The sequence below is a fragment of the Xiphophorus couchianus genome, chromosome 6 (genome assembly GCF_001444195.1).
Source record: "Xiphophorus couchianus chromosome 6, X_couchianus-1.0, whole genome shotgun sequence".
Lineage (NCBI taxonomy): Eukaryota > Metazoa > Chordata > Actinopteri > Cyprinodontiformes > Poeciliidae > Xiphophorus > Xiphophorus couchianus.
This window is the reverse complement of record NC_040233.1, coordinates 4070381-4091977: the sequence shown is the minus strand read 5'-3', so window position 1 is coordinate 4091977 and position 21597 is coordinate 4070381. Positions and strand designations below refer to the sequence as shown.

The 21597-nt window shown below is 41.2% G+C and overlaps 2 protein-coding genes across 3 annotated transcripts; both read left to right on the top strand.

Moving 5' to 3' along the window:
• The first annotated feature begins 5830 nt into the window (after nucleotides 1-5830).
• Nucleotides 5831-9445, top strand: LOC114145882 (regulator of G-protein signaling 2-like). The gene is made up of 4 exons (XM_028019534.1): nucleotides 5831-6167; nucleotides 7185-7246; nucleotides 7340-7506; nucleotides 8612-9445. The coding sequence occupies exons 1-4, from the start codon at nucleotides 6115-6117 to the stop codon at nucleotides 8876-8878; spliced, it is 549 nt and encodes a 182-aa protein (XP_027875335.1). The 5' UTR covers nucleotides 5831-6114; the 3' UTR covers nucleotides 8879-9445.
• Nucleotides 9446-10736: 1291 nt separating this feature from the next.
• On the top strand, nucleotides 10737-20819 carry ro60 (Ro60, Y RNA binding protein). Of its 2 annotated transcripts, none has more exons than XM_028019497.1 (9): nucleotides 10737-10876; nucleotides 12726-13317; nucleotides 14415-14635; nucleotides 15596-15742; nucleotides 15823-15960; nucleotides 16043-16159; nucleotides 16422-16538; nucleotides 17212-17358; nucleotides 18429-20819. In XM_028019497.1, exons 2-9 carry the CDS (start codon nucleotides 12744-12746, stop codon nucleotides 18579-18581), a joined length of 1614 nt encoding a protein of 537 aa, XP_027875298.1. In that variant the 5' UTR covers nucleotides 10737-10876; nucleotides 12726-12743; the 3' UTR covers nucleotides 18582-20819. The 2 variants fall into 2 exon arrangements, with proteins under 2 accessions (XP_027875298.1, XP_027875299.1); XM_028019498.1 differs by having other exon boundaries at nucleotides 10783-10876; nucleotides 12742-13317.
• The last annotated feature ends 778 nt before the right edge of the window (nucleotides 20820-21597 follow it).

Sequence of the window (21597 nt, the reverse complement as noted above, 5' to 3'; positions counted from 1 at the left end):
GTGACATGGTAACCACATTGTCTATTTAGATGTTCCACAGTTTTGTCACATTACTGCAGTCCGAACCTGCAGCTCAAAGGGGAGCACTCTCCAGTCCTCTGAGATTGTACTCCATGCCAGTTTGCAGCCTGTAGTTCCTGTTCCATTGCAGCCATGCGTAGCATCAACATCTGATGAAATTACGCTTTGTGCAGCCTGGTTGATTCATTTCTAATTTGCATTTTTAATTGGGGTTTTTTTATTATTATTTTGCGACTATTTAAAAGTTGCTCAAAATTCACATAGCAATTGAAGAAAAACAGAGAACTCAGTAGGCCCGTCTGCAGTCCGAGCAGAGAGGAGCCCCATTCTACTCTGCATGTACAACGCTACTGATTACAAAACGGGATGTAGATCTAAGTTTTTATGTCGCCTAATATTGTCTTGTTTCCTCTCCTATGTGTCACAAGTAAATAAATCCCTGCATTTATTAGCAGTCAGTCAATGTCGTGCCTTCCTGCCGGGGTTAAGTAAGGTCAGGGGCATCAAGCGGGCGAATCAGGTGTTTACAACGTGTTTGTTTTGACCTTTTTACCCACATCACTGGAGGAATGAATGAGTGATGACAGAAACCAGCATGGATTAAGTAATGTCTGGTGCAACTGGTTTTAAATTTTAAATGTACGATTGTGTTCTGCTTGATTGATTTGGATCCCTGTCTTGTGAAATGTCTTCATAATACATATGGATGAATTTTTGCTGCAAGCTGATTTTAATTGAACTGAATTAGAAAATGAATGCTTACATATTCAGAATCTACAGTATATCCTTTATTCTCTTCTCTGTTACAAAGGGCCCATTAAAGTGAAGGATGTTCATTTGCATTAGCTTTTTGGTAGATCCAAGACTAATTAAAGGCAAGCCTGGAGTTTTAGTAGTTAATCAGATTAACATAAATACATTATATCAAACTGTAGCCTAAAACCTGCAGCCTGGTTAGCTGGTAGTTTAACCAGGAGATGCCTTCACTGATTGCTGTCACTGTTGGTCTTGTACAACTGCTAAAAAAAAAAAAGTTCCTGATTCGGCCGACGCTGCAGATCTTGATCTACTTCGCGTTTGTTTGTCCGTGTTGCTGATCAAGTTCTAGAAAATGCAAGAGAAAAAGAAAAACATGAAATTAAACCTGCTGTATTCCGGTTTTTGGGGGGTTTCTTTTTTACTAACCTTGCAGTGCAAACAGTCCCTGCTGTAACTCACCTCTTGATTTTTTTCTGTTCACTAAGGTTGAGAAATGATTAAACAAATACTACATAAGCGGTTCATGAAACTGGCTTAACTGGTTCGACTCTTACGGGAGGAAAAAAAAATTCACAAGAATCTTTTTCATTTTGAGATTCTTCCGTACAGCTCTTATCTGTGTTTTCTTAGGTTCAAGCTTGATTAAGGAGGAAGTAAATACATTTTGTGGTTGTCACTCAACAGAAGAACGTCAACAATGGTTGGACGCTCTCACGGCCGCAGCCGCCAGGCCGGAGAGAGCAGACAGAAAATAGATGGCAGGTTGCTAATTTTAACCAAACCACACATCTTAGTTGTGAAGTCATAACGTCACGTTGGACGTACAGTGCCTGTTGGTTTGTGTTTAGCCTGAAACCAAGTAAACAGCCCTGTTTAGATCACTGGGTGGCACATCAGGCTGCAGACAAGACACGAGGCAAACTCTAATGAAGACAAAACGAGGAAACTGAGAGCGCTATTTTGGACGTGGTGCCTCGCAAGAGTATTTTATGCAGCTCCAAATGTCGAGGCGTTTGTGTCAGTTTAAGTTGCAGCGAAACGGCTGAATGGAAAACCGTGGCAAGACTTGCAAACTGTTGAACGGCCGGAGAGAGTGGGTTAAAACGACTGGGCTGAATGCAAAAGTGAAGTAAAAACTGCAGATGTTTTTCCTTCCTGCTGCTTCCATTTGGCCCGTCGAATAGAAAGAACACATAAATATTAAGAGGTGATTAAGGCAGGAGTTCGTCCTTTATCATTTCCGTTCGCAATCCTTCTGCTTGGCTCTGCCGACATTTCACAATGCAGATTGTTGTGTTATAGAATAGAACATAAATGTCTTTCCCACTGTGAAGAAGTTCAGGCTTAACATCAGCATCGAGTATTTAAAATATATAAAACCAAACAAAATTAAAAATAACATTCCATACACTATTGAGCAGGACAATGTTTTTTTTGTTTTGTTTTTTTTCAAATGTATATAAGTTTCATGTACTTGTGCATTAAAACAGTGTTTTTTGATGTTGGGTCTGGGTGCTGGGGCAGTTGGGGCGCCAGAAAGTTGGAGAGAAGATGATAAAAAAAAAAGGAATCAGATACATTTTTAAATTATAAATTGAAATAGTTTTTTTATATATAAATGTTGTTTTTCAATCATTATTGTAATACATACTGTATGTTGAGTTGCTTTTGAACCATAATAAATGGAAATACAAAAAACACACAACAAATTCCAGAGTTATTAATAATTAAAGAAAGACGAGGCCAAAAGGAAAAGACTGTGGGGGAAAAAAGATAAATCAAACTCCAGCCAACAAGAAAACGGTGCGTAGAACCTTGAAGTACAGTAGTTGTTTTCTTTGTGACTTATCTGGTCCTCACGTCATCGCAGAAGGAATTTTGGCTCACTGCTCCGCCCAGCACCACTCCTGTTCGCTGGGCTCTGCAGGCTATCAAAACCCACTTTAAAAAAATACAGGTAACGCTTTATTTGACGGCTGCACAGTGGCGCAGTTGGTAGCACTGTTTCCTTGCAGCAAGAAGGTCCTTGGGTTCGATTCCCGGCCCGGGGTCTTTCTGCACGGAGTTTGCATGTTCTCCCTGTGCATGCGTGGATTCTCTCTGGGTGCTCCGGCTTCCCATAGTCCAAACACATGACTGTCAGGTTAATTGGTCTCCCCAAATTCTCCCTAGGTGTGTGTGTGTGTGTGTGTGTGTGTGTGTGTGTGTGTGTGTGTGTGTGTGTGTGTGTGTGTGTGTGTGTGTGTGTGTGTGTGTGCATGGTTGTGAAAGTTGCCTTGAAAGTCCAGTAAAAGTGCCAACTTTACATTATTTTGTAAATAATGACACTTTATTGCAAAGTTAAAAGTGCCATTCTTTACCAAATGACACTTCATGACAATAGTCAGACATTCATAAAGACTCCTTCATGCTCATGACAGATTTGGTACTGTGTTATGTGATGTTTATGGCAGTGTCATGTCAGTTTTATGCACACCCCATAAATTAAAGTGTTACCAAAATACAATATGGACAATAAAGGAAACCATAAAAGTAGGACTTAAATCCAAACTGACCTTAGTCAAGGCATTTACAAACTTTCTAGTTTTGCCTTGTGGGTTCTGAACCAACCTGGTGGTGGTGGCGCCGTCACGAGTTCAGGCCACAAAATGTCTCGCTAAATAAAGTGGGTAAAGGTTCCAGGTGAGCCGGGAATTCAGCTTTGTGTCTCTAGAACTGCTCCAGCGGGTGGCTGGACCAGATGAATGAGTTTGACACGGTCTCCTGAGCCAGAGAAAATAAACCGAAGTTGAGAGATTTCGCAACAAACTGCAGTCTGCAAGGAAAAAGTTGTGAATGACCAATGAATACTGCTGTCATGCGGAGTTAGCGCTACGCATCTAGATCACTTCGCATCGATGACATGAAATGATCCGGCGACTGATCCGTTTGTTTTCACTTCTTTGCCATCCAGACTGGTGCTTCCTGGGTAAGTATGAAGTTTAATAAACACATCGTTTTAATGTCAAACGTCTTCGGCTCACAAGGATTTCCTGACACCACAAACTCACAGGATCTGTGGAATCATATGCTGGACAGTGGAAGAGTTTCTTCTCCATGTTTACGTTGGTGGTTGTTGGACAAAATGAAGACATTTTTGATGTGACTTGACATGCTTGAAATATTTCATGCTATTTCACTGAATTTATAAAGTAAATGAGTTTTCATTTCCGTCATTAGGGACAAAGGAATATTGAGATATTTTGGGAGATTCGAGGTATTTTATACATGCCTGTAACTGTGAAACATGAGCAGATATTTCTCACACGCTCGCTTTAAACAGACAAAATTGACATTTTTGAGCTTTATATTATATTATCATGTTATTCCCTCATCAAATACCTATTGGTGAGGGAGTGTTGCCTGGAGTGTTGCTGTAATTCTTTCATGCAGGTTTGAGAAATCCTTTAATCTCCCATGACAACCAATCAGATGTGCAAAACACCTGAGTGAACCTAGCCCCACCTTCTAGACACAGCTCCTCCTCAGAGCTGCAGTTTCCAAGCACTTCACAGAGAGACTCCCCCACTCAGCTCCTTCAGACTAGCCAACATTAGCAAACACCCGGTGGAGCTGTTCATCTACTGAGCTCCTTGTAGGGGCTACTTCTCATTAAAATGCTGGCTAAAATATTTTTGAAGGGTTAATAGAGGAGCTATGTTGTGATGACTTCCTGAAGGCGGAGTTTCAGACAGAACAGGAGCTTCTTAAAGAAACAGAAACTCAATTTCAATGTGTTAAATTATGAAGTAAAGTATTTTTTAAAGTCATTAGATATATGCAGCACTTTTATAAAAACCAGAAGTAAAATAGTTACTCCTTTGGTAAATGACCGAAAGAACGAGATCGCGGATACAAGCGGCCGAAATGGGGTTTCTCCATAGGGTGGCTGGGCTCTCCCTTAGAGATAGGGTGAGAAGCTCAGTCATCCGGGAGGGACTCAGAGTAGAGCCGCTGCTCCTTCACATCGAGAGGAGTCAGTTGAGGTGACTTGGCATTTGGTCAGGATGCCTCCTGGACGCTTCCCTGGTGAGGTGTTCCGGGCACGTCCCACCGGGAGGAGGCCCCGGGGAAGACCCAGGACACGCTGGAGGGACTATGTTTCTCGGCTGGCCTGGGAACGCCTCGGGATTCCACTGGAGGAGCTGGAACAAGTGGCTGGGGAGAGAGAGGGAAGTCTGGGCCTCCCTTCTGAAGCTGCTACCCCCATGACCAGGGTCGGCCCTGGATAAGCGGAAGATGGATGGATGGATGGATGGATGGATGGATGGATGGAAAATAGTTACTTGATTATGCTATGAAATGACAGTATGACTGGAATTTGCATTGCTTCAAAACGGCAGTTATTTTATAAATCAAATCAAACTGGTTTTTATTTTTTACATATAGTGCCAAATTAAATTAATATGTAAAGATGTTAAGCATTACATAATTTTAAGAAGTACTCATCCAATACAGAGACAGCTGTAACACTTTATCAGTTTAGCAGGCAGATTTATTAATGCCTTCAAACACAACTGGCCCTTTGAAGACATTCTTGATATTGATATGGAGCAAAATGAAAATGATTTCAACTATCCTGCCTCATAAGCATCAAAATGGCACTCAGAATCCTGCCTTTTTGTCTCGGCCGCGGTGGTTTGAATGACGAATAGAAAATCACACAAGAGTCACATTTCCACACGAGCTAACGGCCTCGAACACTTTGAATGTCTATTTAGAACCTGGCTACGATCCACCGCCAGCACAAAATGTGAATGCAAAATGCCCAGTCTTGCGTGATGGCGAGTGGATGTCTGAAGCAACGAAAATTCAATTCTCTGAAATCGTTCGACATAAGAAAAACAACAACAACAAAAATACCCCAAAAGAGACTGGTGGAATTTTGAGAGAAAAAAAAAGTAACCTGACACTAAAAATAGCCCAGACCTGAAAGGTAAGTCCATTGCCACAGATGACTATCAATCAGTTTAAGCTTGTAAGAATGAGGAGCGTGGTGGGTGTGTGACAAGGTGTGTTCTAAAATTAAACCACAAGGAAGAGCAGATGCTAAGTTCCATGCATTCATGTGGCTCCTTTGAGGCAGATAACAAAGGGATATCATGCTGTATCCAATAATCTAACAAGACGTGCGTTTGCACGATGCTCTGGGTCTAGTTACCCAGTCAGCAGACTGAAAGCGGAGAGCGATAAAGATCCAAGATCTGACTGGATGTTGGAGTGATTCTTCAGAGGACTGAGCCACATCATGCACACGCTGAGAATCATTCACTTCTGAGGTGATTCAGTTCAACCATGTATGGATTCCTTAAGAAGTTCCAAACAGCCGTGAAGGACACAGTGAAAATGTAAGTTCATTTTATCTGGAGTTCTTTAAGGCTGATTATTGTGCGTTCGTGCTCCTGCGTGGTTTAAGTCTAGGCTCTGTAACCTTGACAGCCCACATTGTTATTTTTGTCCCCAGTCCAGCTAAAGTAAAACTTGTTTACAGCTGCAAATGTTAAAATAAGGTTTGGAGAAAAGGCAATTCTGATTTGTAGACAATATTTACTGTTTGAAATTTAGTAAATAGTAAGTATTTACTAAAATAGAAAAGAAACAATCTTATTTCTACTTTCAGATTTTAAAACAAATTCAAACTTGAAGACCTTTCTTTGCAGAACGAGAACGCCGGTAGATCGATTTTCTTCTATGCCATGTTCTTGTAACTATGTAAACAAAAAGAAAGCATTTAGTTTCCACTTTTACAAGAAAAATACATCTAAAACGTATAACTGTGACTTTTTGTGTCATTCTGTTTTTAATGCAAAGTCCATGAAAAAAACTACTAAAATGCATTTTTAAAACAGAACTTTACTTTAAAACATTAGTTTTATCACTTGTCATAAAGCTTTAAAGAGCCACATGAGGACACAAAACTTTTTTGGCATTTTCAAACTGAAGGGGCCACAGTCTTTTTTCATTTTACTCACAACAAATATGGCAAATAAACACTTTGGGGTTAAAAATCGTAAGACGAGCAGTAAGAACTGCTTATGAGTCACTCTTTATTCAAAAATGTGTGCAAGTCTGCTTTTGAGTAAAACGTCACTGAATGTTTGTGTTCTTTTTTACTATTATGTTGTACCTAAAATGTTCTATTTCAAGATTTCAATTATTTGGTAAATGTTTTGTAATTTGTATTAGTCACCTTGGACAACTCTGATTTGGAGATATTACATTGAGATTTCCATGAATCGATTACCATTGATGCAGATCTGCTGTTGTTTTGCCTTTATTTTCTTTTTTTGCTAATATTGCATAATGCTGCTTTTCTGTAAAATGGCCACACGATCAAAATAAACCCCTCTTTCTCTCCTTTGCAGACAGGAAACGTACGAAGCAAACCCGTTGGGAGAGTCTCTGAAGACGGTCCTTTCCCAGAAAAGTAATTTCCTTCTGCTTTCAGGCAGTTCAGAACCAATGTCATGGTTGGCTACTGCCGTCTTCATAATGCAGCTCTGTTCTTTTCTGTAAAAAGGCGGGCGAAGTGCGTTTCGGGATTTCCTGAAGTTGGAGTTCTGTGAGGAAAACCTGGAATTCTGGCTCGCCTGCAGGGAGTATCGGTCGTTTGACAGTCTGGAGGAGCGGACGCAGATAGCGGCGAGTATTTATGAAGAGTTCATCAGGGAGGGATCCCCCAAACAGGTGAGGATAGTTCATCTGATGTGGACTCGTGCAACCAAATGTACAGCGTCATACAAAAGCACTTATACCAATAAACTTTTAAGATTTGGGTAGGTAAAGGTACAACAAAGATCAACATTGTTTACTGGGTCAATCGTGGCTAAAATGATTCATAATTTTGGATTTCTTTCTTTTTCAAATAAAATTCCGAGGACTGTGGCATGTCGGTGTGTGGGTCGGTACTTTGCAGGATCACCTTTAGCTGGATTTAAAATCGCTGGTCTTATTGGCTCTCAAACAGCTTTGGATATCAACCAACTTTTGGGGACTTTCCAGCCTTTAAAAGGTTTCATTTCCAATTTTGTTTTCTTTTAACCTTCTTCTATTTCTTCCATGTATTTCCTACTTTGCTTTTGGTAAGCTGAGCCTGTGGATCTCTGCAGATCCTTCAGAGTTGCTGCTTCTCTGATTAATGTTTTTCCTTGACTGGCTTTACCGTTTCATTGGACGGCCATGTCTTAGTAGGTTTGATGTTGCGCTGTCCTCATTCCATTCTGAGTTGGTGGATTGAACAGAGCATGGGATACTGTTTAGAGAACGTGACCCTGCTTTAAACTTTCACATTAGTAACGGCAACGTAATGGGCCTTTACGTCGTCACTGATGTTCTCTAACAAACCTCTGAGGCCTTCATAGAACATCGGGAGGTTAAACTATGCTAATTAGTGATCTCTGAAGACATTGGTTGCACTGGATTGTATTTAGATGGATGAAAGTAAAGGGGTAATTACTTATTGAAAGAGTAAAAAAATTAAATAAAGAATCCCCTAATGAAATGTCACTCTTAAAGTGTACTCATACCATGTAGATTGGGCCTAAAATAATCCGACTGACACTATGGAGCTTATTGGAAATTCTTCTGTTAGCTGATCGGTTGAAATTCTACCAGGGAAATTCAACTCGGTGGGAGAAACTCCACTGAAAGGAGATGAGAATCAAACGAAATTGTGTTGGAAACTTTGTGTTGGTCTGTCACATTAAACGCTCATAAAATACTGTTTGGTAAAAAAGTGAGACAACATTTGCAGTTTCTGTAGCTTCATGTAACCGATGTTCTGTTTCTGCAGGTGAATCTGGATTCCTACACAAGAGAAACGATCAGACAGAGTCTGGAAGAGCCGGGGTCGTCCTGCTTCGCCGTGGCAGAGAGGAAAATCTTCACCCTGATGGAGAACTGCTCCTTCCCACGCTTTACCGAAACCGAGCCGTACAAACTCTTCATTAACTCCCTTTCGAAACAGAGAGGTCTTAAGAAGAAACGCACGGCGGTGAGAATAAAGAGCCCTGTGGAGGATTTCAAAGTGAACCCTCTGCTCCTGGTGAGCAAGGACTGACTCAGTGTGTGCTGCCGAGAGTCTGAAGTGTTGCCCAGACAGACTGATGAAGGGCTGCGGGTCAAAGTGCTGCACAGGCACTTCCTCATCCCACAAAGCTTCACAGCAGATTTCTGTTAGACAAAAGAGAGAGAGACAGAGAGCTGTGAAAATGACATGAAAACGAGCTAAAGCTCTTGCTTTTACTGTGCAGCTTCTGGCAGGGACAGCTTTGAATGTAAATATGTTTTTTTTTTATTTGTCTGCACAAGTGACTTGTAATGAAATGTATTTTGTAAGTTTGGACTAAAACAGTATTTGTGAAAATGTGAAATCATCCAGTCATGTAGGCATCATGTAGCACATGGATTATTTCATGATAAATCACGTGATTTTTTTATTTTATTTTACAGCGCCAGCTGCGTGGAGGTAACAAAAGTGCATCCTTCATGCTGCATCTGGTGCGCTACTGCCACCCAGTGGCCGGAGCGCAGTAGTGCAGTGGAGGTTAACCATACTTACGTTCAGAGTACATTTGTCTGTATCAACTTTTGTATATATATTAAAAATTTCACATTATTGACATTTCTTTCTTTCAGTTTCAGTATATTTTTTTTTCTTGTTGCCTTTACTTTTTTTGGAAAATGTACAACCTGATTCCATAACTTGTTTTATTACTCATGTTGATATTAAAACAATGACTTCACGTTTTAAAGTTTGATGAGAGAAATAATATGTCAGAGATTAATTTATTGTCTTTAAAACTAAAAGTTTACATACAGAATGACTTTTTCAGTCCTACCAGGCCAAATCTGAGGTACCCAGACAAATCAACTTTAATTGATCCTTTTATAAATCAACATCATGAATTATTGTAAATGAGATATAAAACAGACCTTTTTACAGATGATTTTTTTTAATCTATTTCGCCTGTAAGAAGCTGGAAAAGATGTCAAACAGGAGCAGAGGCTCACCTTCCAGCAGGACGATGACCTTAAACATGCTGCCGGAACTGGAACACAATGATTAGATCAAAGTATATCCATGTGTTGTCCTGGTCAAAGTCCACATCTGAATCCAATTGAGAATGTGTGGGAAGATTATAGAAAATGTTGTTTACAGACACTTTTAGGTTACACTTGGGTTTTATAGGTAGCCTAGTAAAAACTAGCCACTTGTTTTATGCTTGGTTTCATAAAAGAAGGTCTGGTTTCTGGGCTCTTGAGAAACGATTGCTTGCTGGAGGCATGGACTGTGTTTAAAATGTTACCCAATCACTAATGTTTAATCGTGATATATGTAATGCGCCAGTTCGACGCTATAAAGCTTACCAGAAATTACCTGAGATGTAAACAACCGAGAAGAGAAAGGTTTCGGGTTGAACAAGTTAATGTTAATTCAATATTTGGAGGCGTGGCCAACACATACTGAAGGGCTACGTTCAATTCCGCTGCCATTAGTTTGCAGGTCAGAAACCAATGTCATTGTTCCAATGAAGTCATTGTTGATCTCCTCTTTCTGGTTGCTGAGTGGTTGTAATTCAGCTGGATAAATCAAGCTCAATGGGAGAACGTTCAGACGGAGAACTGTAGGGAGATGAGAATCAAGCGGAATTCCGTAGGAAGGCTTTGGCCAGGATTTTTTTTTTTTTTTTAGCGTTTATTGGCTATATGTAGAGATATGGTGTTATTTATGTTTTTGCTAAAGGTATTGTTATGAATTTATTTGTAATGGTTAGGGTTACTGTTTGGGTTGGGCATAAATGTGGCGACTAAAATGAGTGGAAGTCAATACAAAGTCCTAATATAGGCAGAAGTATGAAGTTATGCGTGTGGGAGAGAGAAAGAAAGTGAGAGGCAGAGCGAGAGATACCATGGTGTGCAGTGTGGTGTGTGACAGTATCCCAGCATCCACTGCGCCCCACCCTCTTTCCCCTCCGATTACGTCACTGCCAACCGGAGGAGAGGCCTCGCTCCATCAGGCTGCATCTAAACTTTCGCACTGTGCAAATATCTCGCTGTAAGTATTTATTCAGAATTTGTCCCTAATTATTATTTTTTAATACCAGCGTCATATGTCAGCCGTTAACTCGCCGGTGCCGTTGGAAGGCGACCAGCCTCCTGCTGGCTCCGCTCTCCGGAGTCCAGGTGGATGAAAAAAGTGCTCAGATTTATCCGATAGTTTGGGCTAAAGGAGACCGCGGCTAAACGCGCTCGGCTGTTTTGCTACGCTTTTATGAGTAGGTGGGGATATGTATCGCGACGTAACTACCATAAAAAGCAGTTTCGTACATTTACGAGCTTATAATTATTAGTATAGATGTGTATATATATATATTTTTTTTACATCTGAACCTACAAAACCAGCAGAGCAACGCTTTCGGTTCTCTGCTGCCTGGTTAACTAGTCAAGTTACTAAAGCTGGAACTGGGAGTGTTAGCTTAGCATAGATTCATATGCTAGTTAGCAGGGTGGGATCTCTGAAGTTGACAACTTCGGAACGGCGAAGCCTTCACGCATCTCCAGTGTTGTGGGTCGGAGCGGCTCCTCGCTGTGCATCACCATGTCTTCTAATCGGCTTTAATCTATTTCCGTCAGGGCACGGAGGCAGCGAGGAAACGATGCTAGTATGTAAAAGTCAGCGCTGACCTGCACGAATCTGCTGGGTCTGACCTCTGCCTCTCTAACCTCCCGGATGCACACATGCAACGAGAGAGTAAATGAATATTTCCACGTGTGATTGGTGGAGATGCACCAGTTATTTCACCTGCGTAAAATTACATGTTACATGTTATTGCTACTCATCAATTCCTTAAAAAAAAAATCTGCAGTTATTTTTGGTTCTACACATCAACCAACAGCATGGACTATTTTTAAAAAAAAGTTTTAATAAAAGCCACATAAAGGTTACAGACAAATGTTTTATGCACATATTATTGCAATATTTTAATTGCTTTATTTTCTGAGTTATTTCCTCTAAAAAAAAAAAAAAAAAAAAAAGTCACCAAAGCACATTTGTTTTTCTCTTATGGGTTGGAGAAATAGACCTTAGTAGAAAAATCAGAAACTGGTATTGGCAAAAAAGAAAATTATGCACCGAATGGCACATCCAATGTATGTGGCAGGGCCGCCTTTCTGGGGGTCTAAGTAGATTTTCAGTTGGGGGGGGGCTGGCTTCTTATCAACATGTCAACACCAGCTATGCTTTGAAATTCCTAAGCAACTCTATGTGTGTGACTTACTTAATATCATTAGCATCATACTGGTGTTGTTTTGGCTGTTGATTTTAACCGTGCAAGATTAGCAAACTAAAAAAAAAAAATAGTATATTGGTATTTAAATGGGCCACATTATTTTAATCACTTGAAAGTAACATCAACTGGTGAAATTTATAGTAAACAAGTTAGCAAGTTTGATGCGTCTCATTTCCCTAACAGTGGCAGCAGGGAGATTAATCTATTATTTGTGTAACAGCTATAAAAACAATCTAGAAATATTTTTTCAATGTGTAATAGGATTTAGTTTGTATTGTTGCAGTATTTTAATCCCCTCGTTTTCTTTTGGATTCAGAGTTATTTCCTTAAAAAAAAGAAAAATCACCGAAGCATTAAAAAAAAAAAGAAGAGAATTTATCATGCTCTTGGGGACCCCCTGGTGGTGCGGGGGTCCTAAGCAGCTGCTTAACTCGCATAATTCCTTCTTTGGTCGGCTCTGGTACGTGGTACTTATTAAAAAGTAGAACTTTAAAAAATAAGCAACATATCCGAATGTAAAAGTATGCGATGCCCACAAACCAAAACAGAGACGCTGACCTGTTATTTCACCAGACGTCGTGTGGATCGTTTTTATTGTACCCTTCTCTGACCCAGGCCTTCTCCAACACAGCAATGGAGCCATCAGAAAACGCTACCAGCAACCACGCCCTGAACTCGACAGGCGCCGAGGGCTCATGGGAAATCAGCGACAAGACCAGACTGTGCCGCTTCCTCTGCTACGGCTCTGAGGGAGACATCTACACCGCCAGAGAGCAGGGCCGCGTCTCCACAGAGACCGCCGGAGCCCTGCTGTCGCTGCTGCAGGAGGGGAGAGGCGCAGAGGTGGTGGAGGAGGCGAAGCGGTTCGCCCAGGGCGGCCGCGCCGTCAGTCCGGGACCGGCCCTCTTCGCCCTGGCCTTGTGCTCGCAGCATTCGGAGCTGAAGACGAGGCAGGCGGCTTTCAAAGCCCTGAGGGAGGTCTGCCGGGACCCGGCCCACTTGTTCTCCTTCGTCCAGTACAAGAAGGAGCTGAAAGAGGGCATGAAATGCGGGATGTGGGGGCGCGCCCTGAGGAAGGCCGTGTCCGACTGGTACAACGAGCAGGACGCCCTGAATCTGGCTGCGGCGGTGACCAGGTGTAAACAGAGAGAGGGCTGGTCGCACCAGGACCTGCTCAGGCTCTCCCACACCAAACCGGCCACAAAGGGTGAGTGAGGGGCGGACATTTTGGGAGCGAAGGCGTTCAAATTTTTAAAAAAAGAAAAGAAAAAGGCACCCTGTGTGGCGTTTGGAACTTCTGCCTGCGAGATGTGAGATTTATTACAAGTCACACATGACACCAGCTGCATCTCCATTAACCATAAAATTGTGCAAATTGAATTGACTAAAATCATTTCGAAAACATGACATTGGCGTGTTTTCATTTTTACAGATAAAGTTTTTGCACTAGGTTTCTCAGCCGTATGAAGATTTGCGAGTTTCGCAAAACTTGCAATGAGAAACACTTTATTTCACATCACACAAACCACATGATCAACATCCAGATGTTACTGCTGGCAGAAACTACAAGCATACATACGTTCATGTAACTGCTTTCTTCCATCGGTGCCTTGATTATTAATCGCTTATTGTAGCGAACAAACTTATTTATGTGTGATTTTAATTTAACTTCTTAATGTAAAAACGCATTTACAAAATTTTTTTTTATTTTTATTTATTTATTTTACATTAGCAGAATATTGACAAAGATTTGCACACATCTGCAATGTAAACGCAGCTACTGGTAAAAAAACAAACAAAAAAAATCAGAAAGGCATTTTATTGCAAATGAAAAGAGCTTGTGCTCCATCACCACTTAGTGTCTCTCTGTGCTCATCTAAGGGCAATATTGCACATCTCTCAAAGGGGATCATTTAGAAATAGGGATGCAAGTTATCAATGGAGATAATGTAAAGTTGATTGGTTTTATCAATAAATCGATACAAGTTTCCTTTTGTGTCAAGAGGCTCGACCATTTTTCTTTAACTCGAACAATAAGCTAAATTTGAAAAAAGAAGCATATCTGAACCATTTTTGCATCAGCTGTTTTACATGGCCGATTAATTGTTTGCCGAAACACATTATAGTATTAAGAGCTTGAAAACAATGAGCTGCTTTTTTCTTCCATTAAACTCTCGTGTTTTTAAAGTGAAATTCCATTATTGCACAAGAATAAGAGACGAGCGAGAAACGCCAGACGTCTCCGCTTGCAGGGTTCCACGTTTTGACCGTTAAACGGTGGCGACCGACTCTTTGTGTTTCCAGCTGTTGCCTTGATCAGCAAATATGTAACAAAAGGGTGGAAGGAGGTCCAGGCGGCTTACGCGGACAAAGAGAAATCGGAGGAAGTGGCCAAAGTGCTCTCCTATCTGGAAGTGTTGGAAAAGGTCAAGCGCAGCTGTGACGAAGTGGAGGTCAGCGGTTTAATAGAGGAGCACAAGCTGGAGAGGGAGCAGCTGCTTACAGACCACCTGAGGTCAAAACAGGTACGCTGCTTTTCTTTGACACTTTCATCCGTGAGGCCACGTCTGCATTTTAGAAATTTGTTACATCTCTGTTGGGAGATGGAACAGAGATTTTACAATCTACAGGTTTTCTAACAATGAAGCTGTTTTATAGCCGATACGGTGCAACGGACTTAGTAAGCTGGAATAGAGTTTGAATGAAGAGTCTGAATGAAATCCACATTGGCGGAAATCCACATCCGCTGATGTGGATTTCCCTTTTCACTTGTCTTTGGAGTGGAGCCCTGAGATACAGCAAAAACTTCAGTGCATGAATCTCAATATTGGGTAAGGAGCTGTAATCCTGGGGGTTTGTGATGGCCGTAAGTTGTACCTCAAAGCACAAACATCTTAAAATGTCATAACTGTACCCATCCGCAACCCCAAAAATGGCTTTGAGCCCCCAGTAGAAGTTCACTATCACTTGACTAATCACTGTTATGAATGTATTTGAGAGCTAATACTGTTTAAATATCTAGATTTCAAATGATGTTTAACGATGACCCCAGAAGACCAACAGGTTTCCTGGATCGGGTTCCTAACTTGCAGAAATACTTTATGAAAACCCAAAAACTTTGAAAGAATGAAACAGTGAAGTACCAAAACAGCCAGGATTCAAGCTAACACTGATGCTGAAATCGGCCAACTTTGAGTGTTGTTCTTGCAGAAATGGCTTCCACACCGACAATTCTGTTAGTGCTTGGATATGGTGCGTTCACTGACCAGACGAAAGGTCGAATTTCTTGGCTTCTATCTCACTAGTGGCTGGTCAGGGCTGTTGATAAGAAAATGACATTAACCATTTATTTATTAAAGTGATGATATCAAATAAACCTAAATAAGTTCCATTTACCGCTTAAACAGATATGGTAAATACCAGTTTCTTTAAAGTAAAGAAACCAGAAATTTGCTAAGTGTAAACTTTTTTTCTTTTTTCTGAAGGTGTGGAGTGCCCTGCTGAAGGAGATATCTCTGCAGTCCATTCTTAAAATCCTGGGAAAGATGACGTCCAACAGACTTCTTGAGCCACGGAGCGCGGAGACCCAAACCATCTGCGAGAGACTTCAGAACGAGTCGTCGCTAAAGAAGGTACTGCCGTAAACATCCTCCAACGGCGTCACCAATTTTCTGTGCTGCAGGTGAAAACGTTTCCATTTTCAACCCTCCAGGCCAACATCCACCCTTTCAGCATCCTTTTGGCTTCGGAAAACTATAAACGAGGTCAAGGCTTCCAGGGGAAAACAAAGTGGGAGGCGGACGGTAGCATCCTCAAAGCCATGGACTGGGCTTTTTACACAAGCTTTCTGGTGAGTTTTCTGGGTCTCAGAGTTCCTCGTCAGCCATCGGCGTCTTACTAAGAACATGGCCACTCTCGTTTCCGTTGCTCAGAACGTGGAGCCCGTCGGGAAGCGCTTCGTCGTGGCCGTAGACGTGGGCACGTCGCTGACCAGCATCGTCCCGGGAACGACGATCAGCACGGCGGTTGCAGCTGCAGCCATAACCATGGTGAGCCCTGAGCAGAGTGAGGGAGACTTTACGCTGTAGCAGAAGGAACAGCTGCGTCTGCCGACTGGGCCCTGTTGGCGCATGCTGGGAAGTCCTGGCAAATTCTTTCCGCGCCATGTTGGTCCACAGGGCCCCCTAAGAGGTTATTAGTCGGGGAAAGTGACATCACAAAAACAAACGGAAGAGTTTTGTTTAGATGTACTGAAGAGAGGCAGAGTTAGATTGGTTGGTTTCTTCAGCTTTTTATGTCTGTTTGCTGCAGATTTTTACCCGGACAGAAGCGAACACGCACGTCCTGTCCTTCTCTGAGGGCGCTGTGGTTCCGTGCTCTCTTTCTGCAGATATGTCGCTTGCAGAAGTAACTGCTGAGCTGGTGAAGGTAAGATGAACAGCTGTTTTCTCTCTTTCTGCAGGTGTTAGAAGCAGACCTCTGGTGTGTCCACTGCTCATCTCTATGCTGCTTTCTGGCTTCTACTTCTGTTTCCTGCTTCCCTTTAAAACATTTCTCCCTTTCTTTTCCATCTGCCGCTACAGTGTCCCAATTGCATAATTTGTGGATATTTTGTTAGTCAAAAAATAAACACTGTTTGGTATCATGTTGTTTTGTACATCCTATGTTCATTATTTATTTTTGTTTTTGTTGTTTATTGATTATTTGATATATTTGCTTGTTAAATATAACAATTTGCTCGTAGGCACAATCACTTCATCTAAAGCATCATCTTAAACTGTATTTTGTATTAATTCTGGACATCTTTGTCTGACATTTAAGTTTGTTTGATCAAAAACATTTAAATGTAACCAATAAAAAAGCAAAAGCAGGATAAAAATAAAAGAAATTGCACTCGCACTGCAACACATTAGCGGAAACCAAGGCGCTTTGCTGCCCTCAGCAGGTCACTTGTGGTAACTGAGCGCCACTCTCCTGTCTGAATTGAAAACTTGCCAATTTCCCACTCTGACTTTTTTCTTTTTTTTACCCCACAACTGTTGCCTGTTGGAGTTACGGTTAGCCTGAAAACAGATGTTTCTGTTGAACTTTTCTCTTCCAGTTCCCCAGCTGCAGCACAGACTGCACCCTTCCAGTCACATGGGCCACAGAAAATGGGAAGTCTGTGGACATGTTCATCATTCTGACCAACAACCCGCTGTGGACGTTTACAGCCAGCCCAGTGGAGTCTCTGAAGAAACACAGACATGTAGGTTTGTCTCTGTGAGACACTTTGATCTTCTTGCAGCTCTTCCCTTCCCGACTCTGTCAGCTGAAGCATTTCAGTGCAAATAAGGTACTTTTGAATGCATTGCTGCTAGCATCAGCAACATGTTGTCTCAGGTTTTAGATTTACAGTAAATTCACTGTAAACAGAATAATCTGTCCCTCCAGGATGTTGCGATGTGTTTTTGGGATTGTCGTGGCCTAAAGCGACTTATTTTGCTGCATCTTTTTCAAAAAGTTGCTAAGTCAAAGGTTGTTTGGTAATAAAATAGTCTTACAAAAACCCAACCAACCCAGAACTCAAGTGGCAGTTTTAACTTTACCTGGTTCAAATTCTGTAAAAAAAAAAAAAAAATTAATCTGTTATCAAGCACCTTTTGTTATTATTAATTGTTAATGGGGGGAAAATAACATTGTATTGTCCAGAAGAAACGACTCAACATTTCACATGTTGATGGTAGAATTATTTTTTTCAGCTTTAGATGCATTTTTTGCTACAAACGAATGAAGCATTTACCAAAGGAGTCCTGTTATTGCATTTTACACAATCCAATGTTTATTTTCTTATGTACAAAAAAGAATAGCATTATTAGTTTATCTGCATCTTTTAATGTATTTCTAATATTGTATAAAAAATTTTATCCGATTAATTGATTAGAATAACTTATCGAATAATCGATTACCAAAATAATTGTTAGCTGTGGTCTTACTTTTTTTTTTTTTTTTTAGCTGTGGTCTTGCTGTGTGGTCTCTCCCCCCCCCCCCCCCCCCCCCCCACCTCTTCTAAACATGTTACTGTCGCCATAGGTGCCCTACACTGCCCCCTAGTGTCTAGGAGAATACGGGCCGCAAAAGTTGTCAGACTGATTTCATGCAGAATGTTAATAAACAGAGCATCACAGCCAACTGAACTATGTCTTTAATTTCACAACACACAGAACTCCATCTAACAGCGGCCTTTGTTCATTTTAAAAGGCCACCCCTCCTTGCCCACCACAAGTCTAGAGACGATGGGTGTTTTTTAAACATTCTTCTCTTCCTCCTCAACTACAGGCATCAGGCACAGATTCCAAGCTGGTGATGTGCGGCCTGACCTCCATCGGCCACGCCATCGCAGACACAGAGGACAGGGGCTTACTCAGCATCTGTGGCTTTGACCTCGGAGCGTTCAGCGTCATCCGGAACCTCGCCCTCGACCTTATCTGACCTGACCCGACCCGACCCCATCCAATCCGCCAAATTTCTAGACTCGCACACGCAGAGTTCTGGAGTAACTAATCTCCCTCTTAAAAAAAAAAAAAGAGAGAGAAAAAAAATGCTGAGACTTACAATTCCAGATTTTTGTATTCCGTTCTGACAAAGCGTCCAGCGGGCTGGACGGTTCTCCAACGACGTCACAGGGTGCCGATACAGGGTATGCTGCAGGTGACGCGACTACACAGCAGGCCGATTCTGGTTCTGGTTCTGGGTAAGACACTAACATCTCTCATTTCCAGCTAGAAGATGAAGTCAGAATGTTGGGTTTATTTTAAGGTGGTTTCTTGTAGTTTTCTTTCTTTTTTTTTTAAAAAACTCTGGTAGCAAGTTTGAGGTAAAGTAGGTGAATTGTGAAGCTGGAACTAATTTAATGTAGTATGTTTGTAAATTATTAACCAAACTATGGGAAATGAAGTTGAGAGGACAAGAGGAAGCACCAAAAAGTCCACAGGAAAACTTTCTGTTCTGTGTAATTTTTATGATTTATTTAGTTTTTATTTGAATACTAACATTGATTCATTTTAGAATGTTTTAGTTTTATTCCTGTTTAGCCCCTCGATCACTTTTATTATATCAGACTAGTCCCTCTCTTTTTCTCTCTCTCTTTCTTGATCTACTGTCCTGATTAAAAGTTTACATCTTACTCATCAGGCGCATAAATGCCACAATAATTTAGAGCTTTTATTGTTTTATCTCAATCTGTTGAAATGACTGTGTTTATAAAAACAACAATTAAGTGCACAAGTTTGAATGTAACGCGGATTTTCTTTAATCCACATGGTCTGTAGCATATATGATTTGCGTAAGCAAATATTAATATTATATTAATATTACAAATATTAACCCGTAGTTCGGTTGCTTTTTTTCCTTGAACTCCGTAAATTTGATGCAGTGTGGATTAGAAAGAAAAAAAAATCACATCATTCACATTTTATTTAAACTGAACTATCCAGTTCTTGTTTTAAACATCTCCTGATGACATAAGCTGTATAATCAGTTCACTCTGGAAAAAACAGTGGTTCAAACGCATCGCTGAAACACTAAAGTTGAAGATATTCAAACCTACGATGGGTGGATGTCAAGTTCTGACTGGCACTGTATTTCAGCGTGTTCCCTTTTAAATGGGATAACCTATTTTTTGAAGGAGTGTTTTTTTTTTTTTAGCAACAAAGTTATGCAAATGTCGAGGACTTCAACGGATTTTGATGAAAGTTGAGAGAAATTGGCTCAGTTTCTCGTTTTAGTCAGAAATCTATGCATCGCTATGAGGTAGGGGTGCACCGATTGCAGATTTCTGGCCAATCAATCGATATTTAAAAAGCCTGATTCCAGTTTTGACTGTTCTGATTTTTTTTGTCTGAAAATTGGCAAAATACAGCGTCAAAATCACTTAAGTTGGCAACACCTTGGTGATTACTGTTTACCACGCATGTTCCGATGTGACCTCTGTCCGGTCTCACTATAGAACAAAACGTGACAGTGGTTCGTTTTCACGTCTTTGCACAGGTAGATGAGATCAGTTTCAGATATAAGTATCAGCCGATCACCTAAAATTAAGTTAACCTGGACCGATTTCTTGGTGCACCCCTACAATTAGAACAACACTGTATTATGTCAAGATTAATTGTAGCTGAGTAAGAACTGTTCACCATGACTGAGTCTGCTAAAGTTGCACTGCTGTATCTTTAATTTATTTGCAAAAACTAACAACTGCAACTATTGTGGAATAAATCAGATCGAATGTACCTTTTGAAGTCATGAAATTGTTTAGGTTTAAGCAATCTGATTTCTATTTCTCCAGTAACTGATCCCACCATGCTTACTGGGTCAGTAGCAGAAACATTCAAACTGCAGTAATTACAGACGTCGTTCACTAAACTCGTCAGTCATCCTGGTGTGGTCTGCAGTATAACACTATTCTCAACCCTGCAACTGTCAAGGCAATATTTACTTTCTTCCCACATAGACATAAGTCTGACCTAACTGTTCCACAACTACTGCCGCCACGGCATCTGTAGTCTTCACTGGAGAGAGTAGAATTGTGGCGTTGTTATTCACGAGAGCTTCTCCACCGTGGTTCACTTCTTTTCCGCCATACTGTCTGTTATATCGACTTGTTACATGAGTATTTTGATTGTAGTGGCAACGTAATCCCATCCCTAATAAACATTTATGCTGCTCTTGAAACCCTGTGTTCATGTCTCATGAATCTCTGCCGTAAAGAGTTGCCGACTTTTGAGAGGAGCTTTGAAGTAAGATGGCGGGAGTCGATTTTTAGCGAAATGTAAGGTGTCACTGAATGTAGAGAACAAAGTGGCTGAGTTAAGAATTGGTTAGTCTCTTGCTCTAAGGCCACGACTTGGACAGCGCTGGACGTGACATCGCTCTCTTTCCATTCATTTCCTATGCAATGAGGTGTCAATCGCTAGTCACGTCATCTGCCCTTATTGATGTTGTTACCCCACTTGGTTGCGGAAAAGAAAGAATTGAGTCAAAAAGCAAAACAATGGATTTACCAGAGTTGCAGACGACCAAAAGAACGAGGTACCTGGCACAAGCGTTCAAAATGATCTTCTTGCGTACAGTGACTGAATTCCTCTGAAATACGACGAGGAACTTCCTCACCCAGAGAGAGCCTTGTACTGCACGTGCTTCTACAATCCATAGAGATAATTCAGTTGAGATGATTCTGGCCTCTGGTCAAGATGTCTCCTGGACACCTCATTTTAGTGGTTTTGGTGTCACATCCATTTCCAAGGAAGAAGACCCAAAACACATGGGAGGGCATATACCTTTTGTAATTCTCCATTAACCCCCAGAACATCCTGACCTGATCTGGGATAAGCTAAAGGCAAGAGATGGATGAGAGCAAGTGAAGCAATGCTTTCAAGACACTTAAGACCAATTGGTAGGGAACATTTCAAATCCTCTTGGGATTCCTCAAGGTACAAAGTGTCATCTAAGC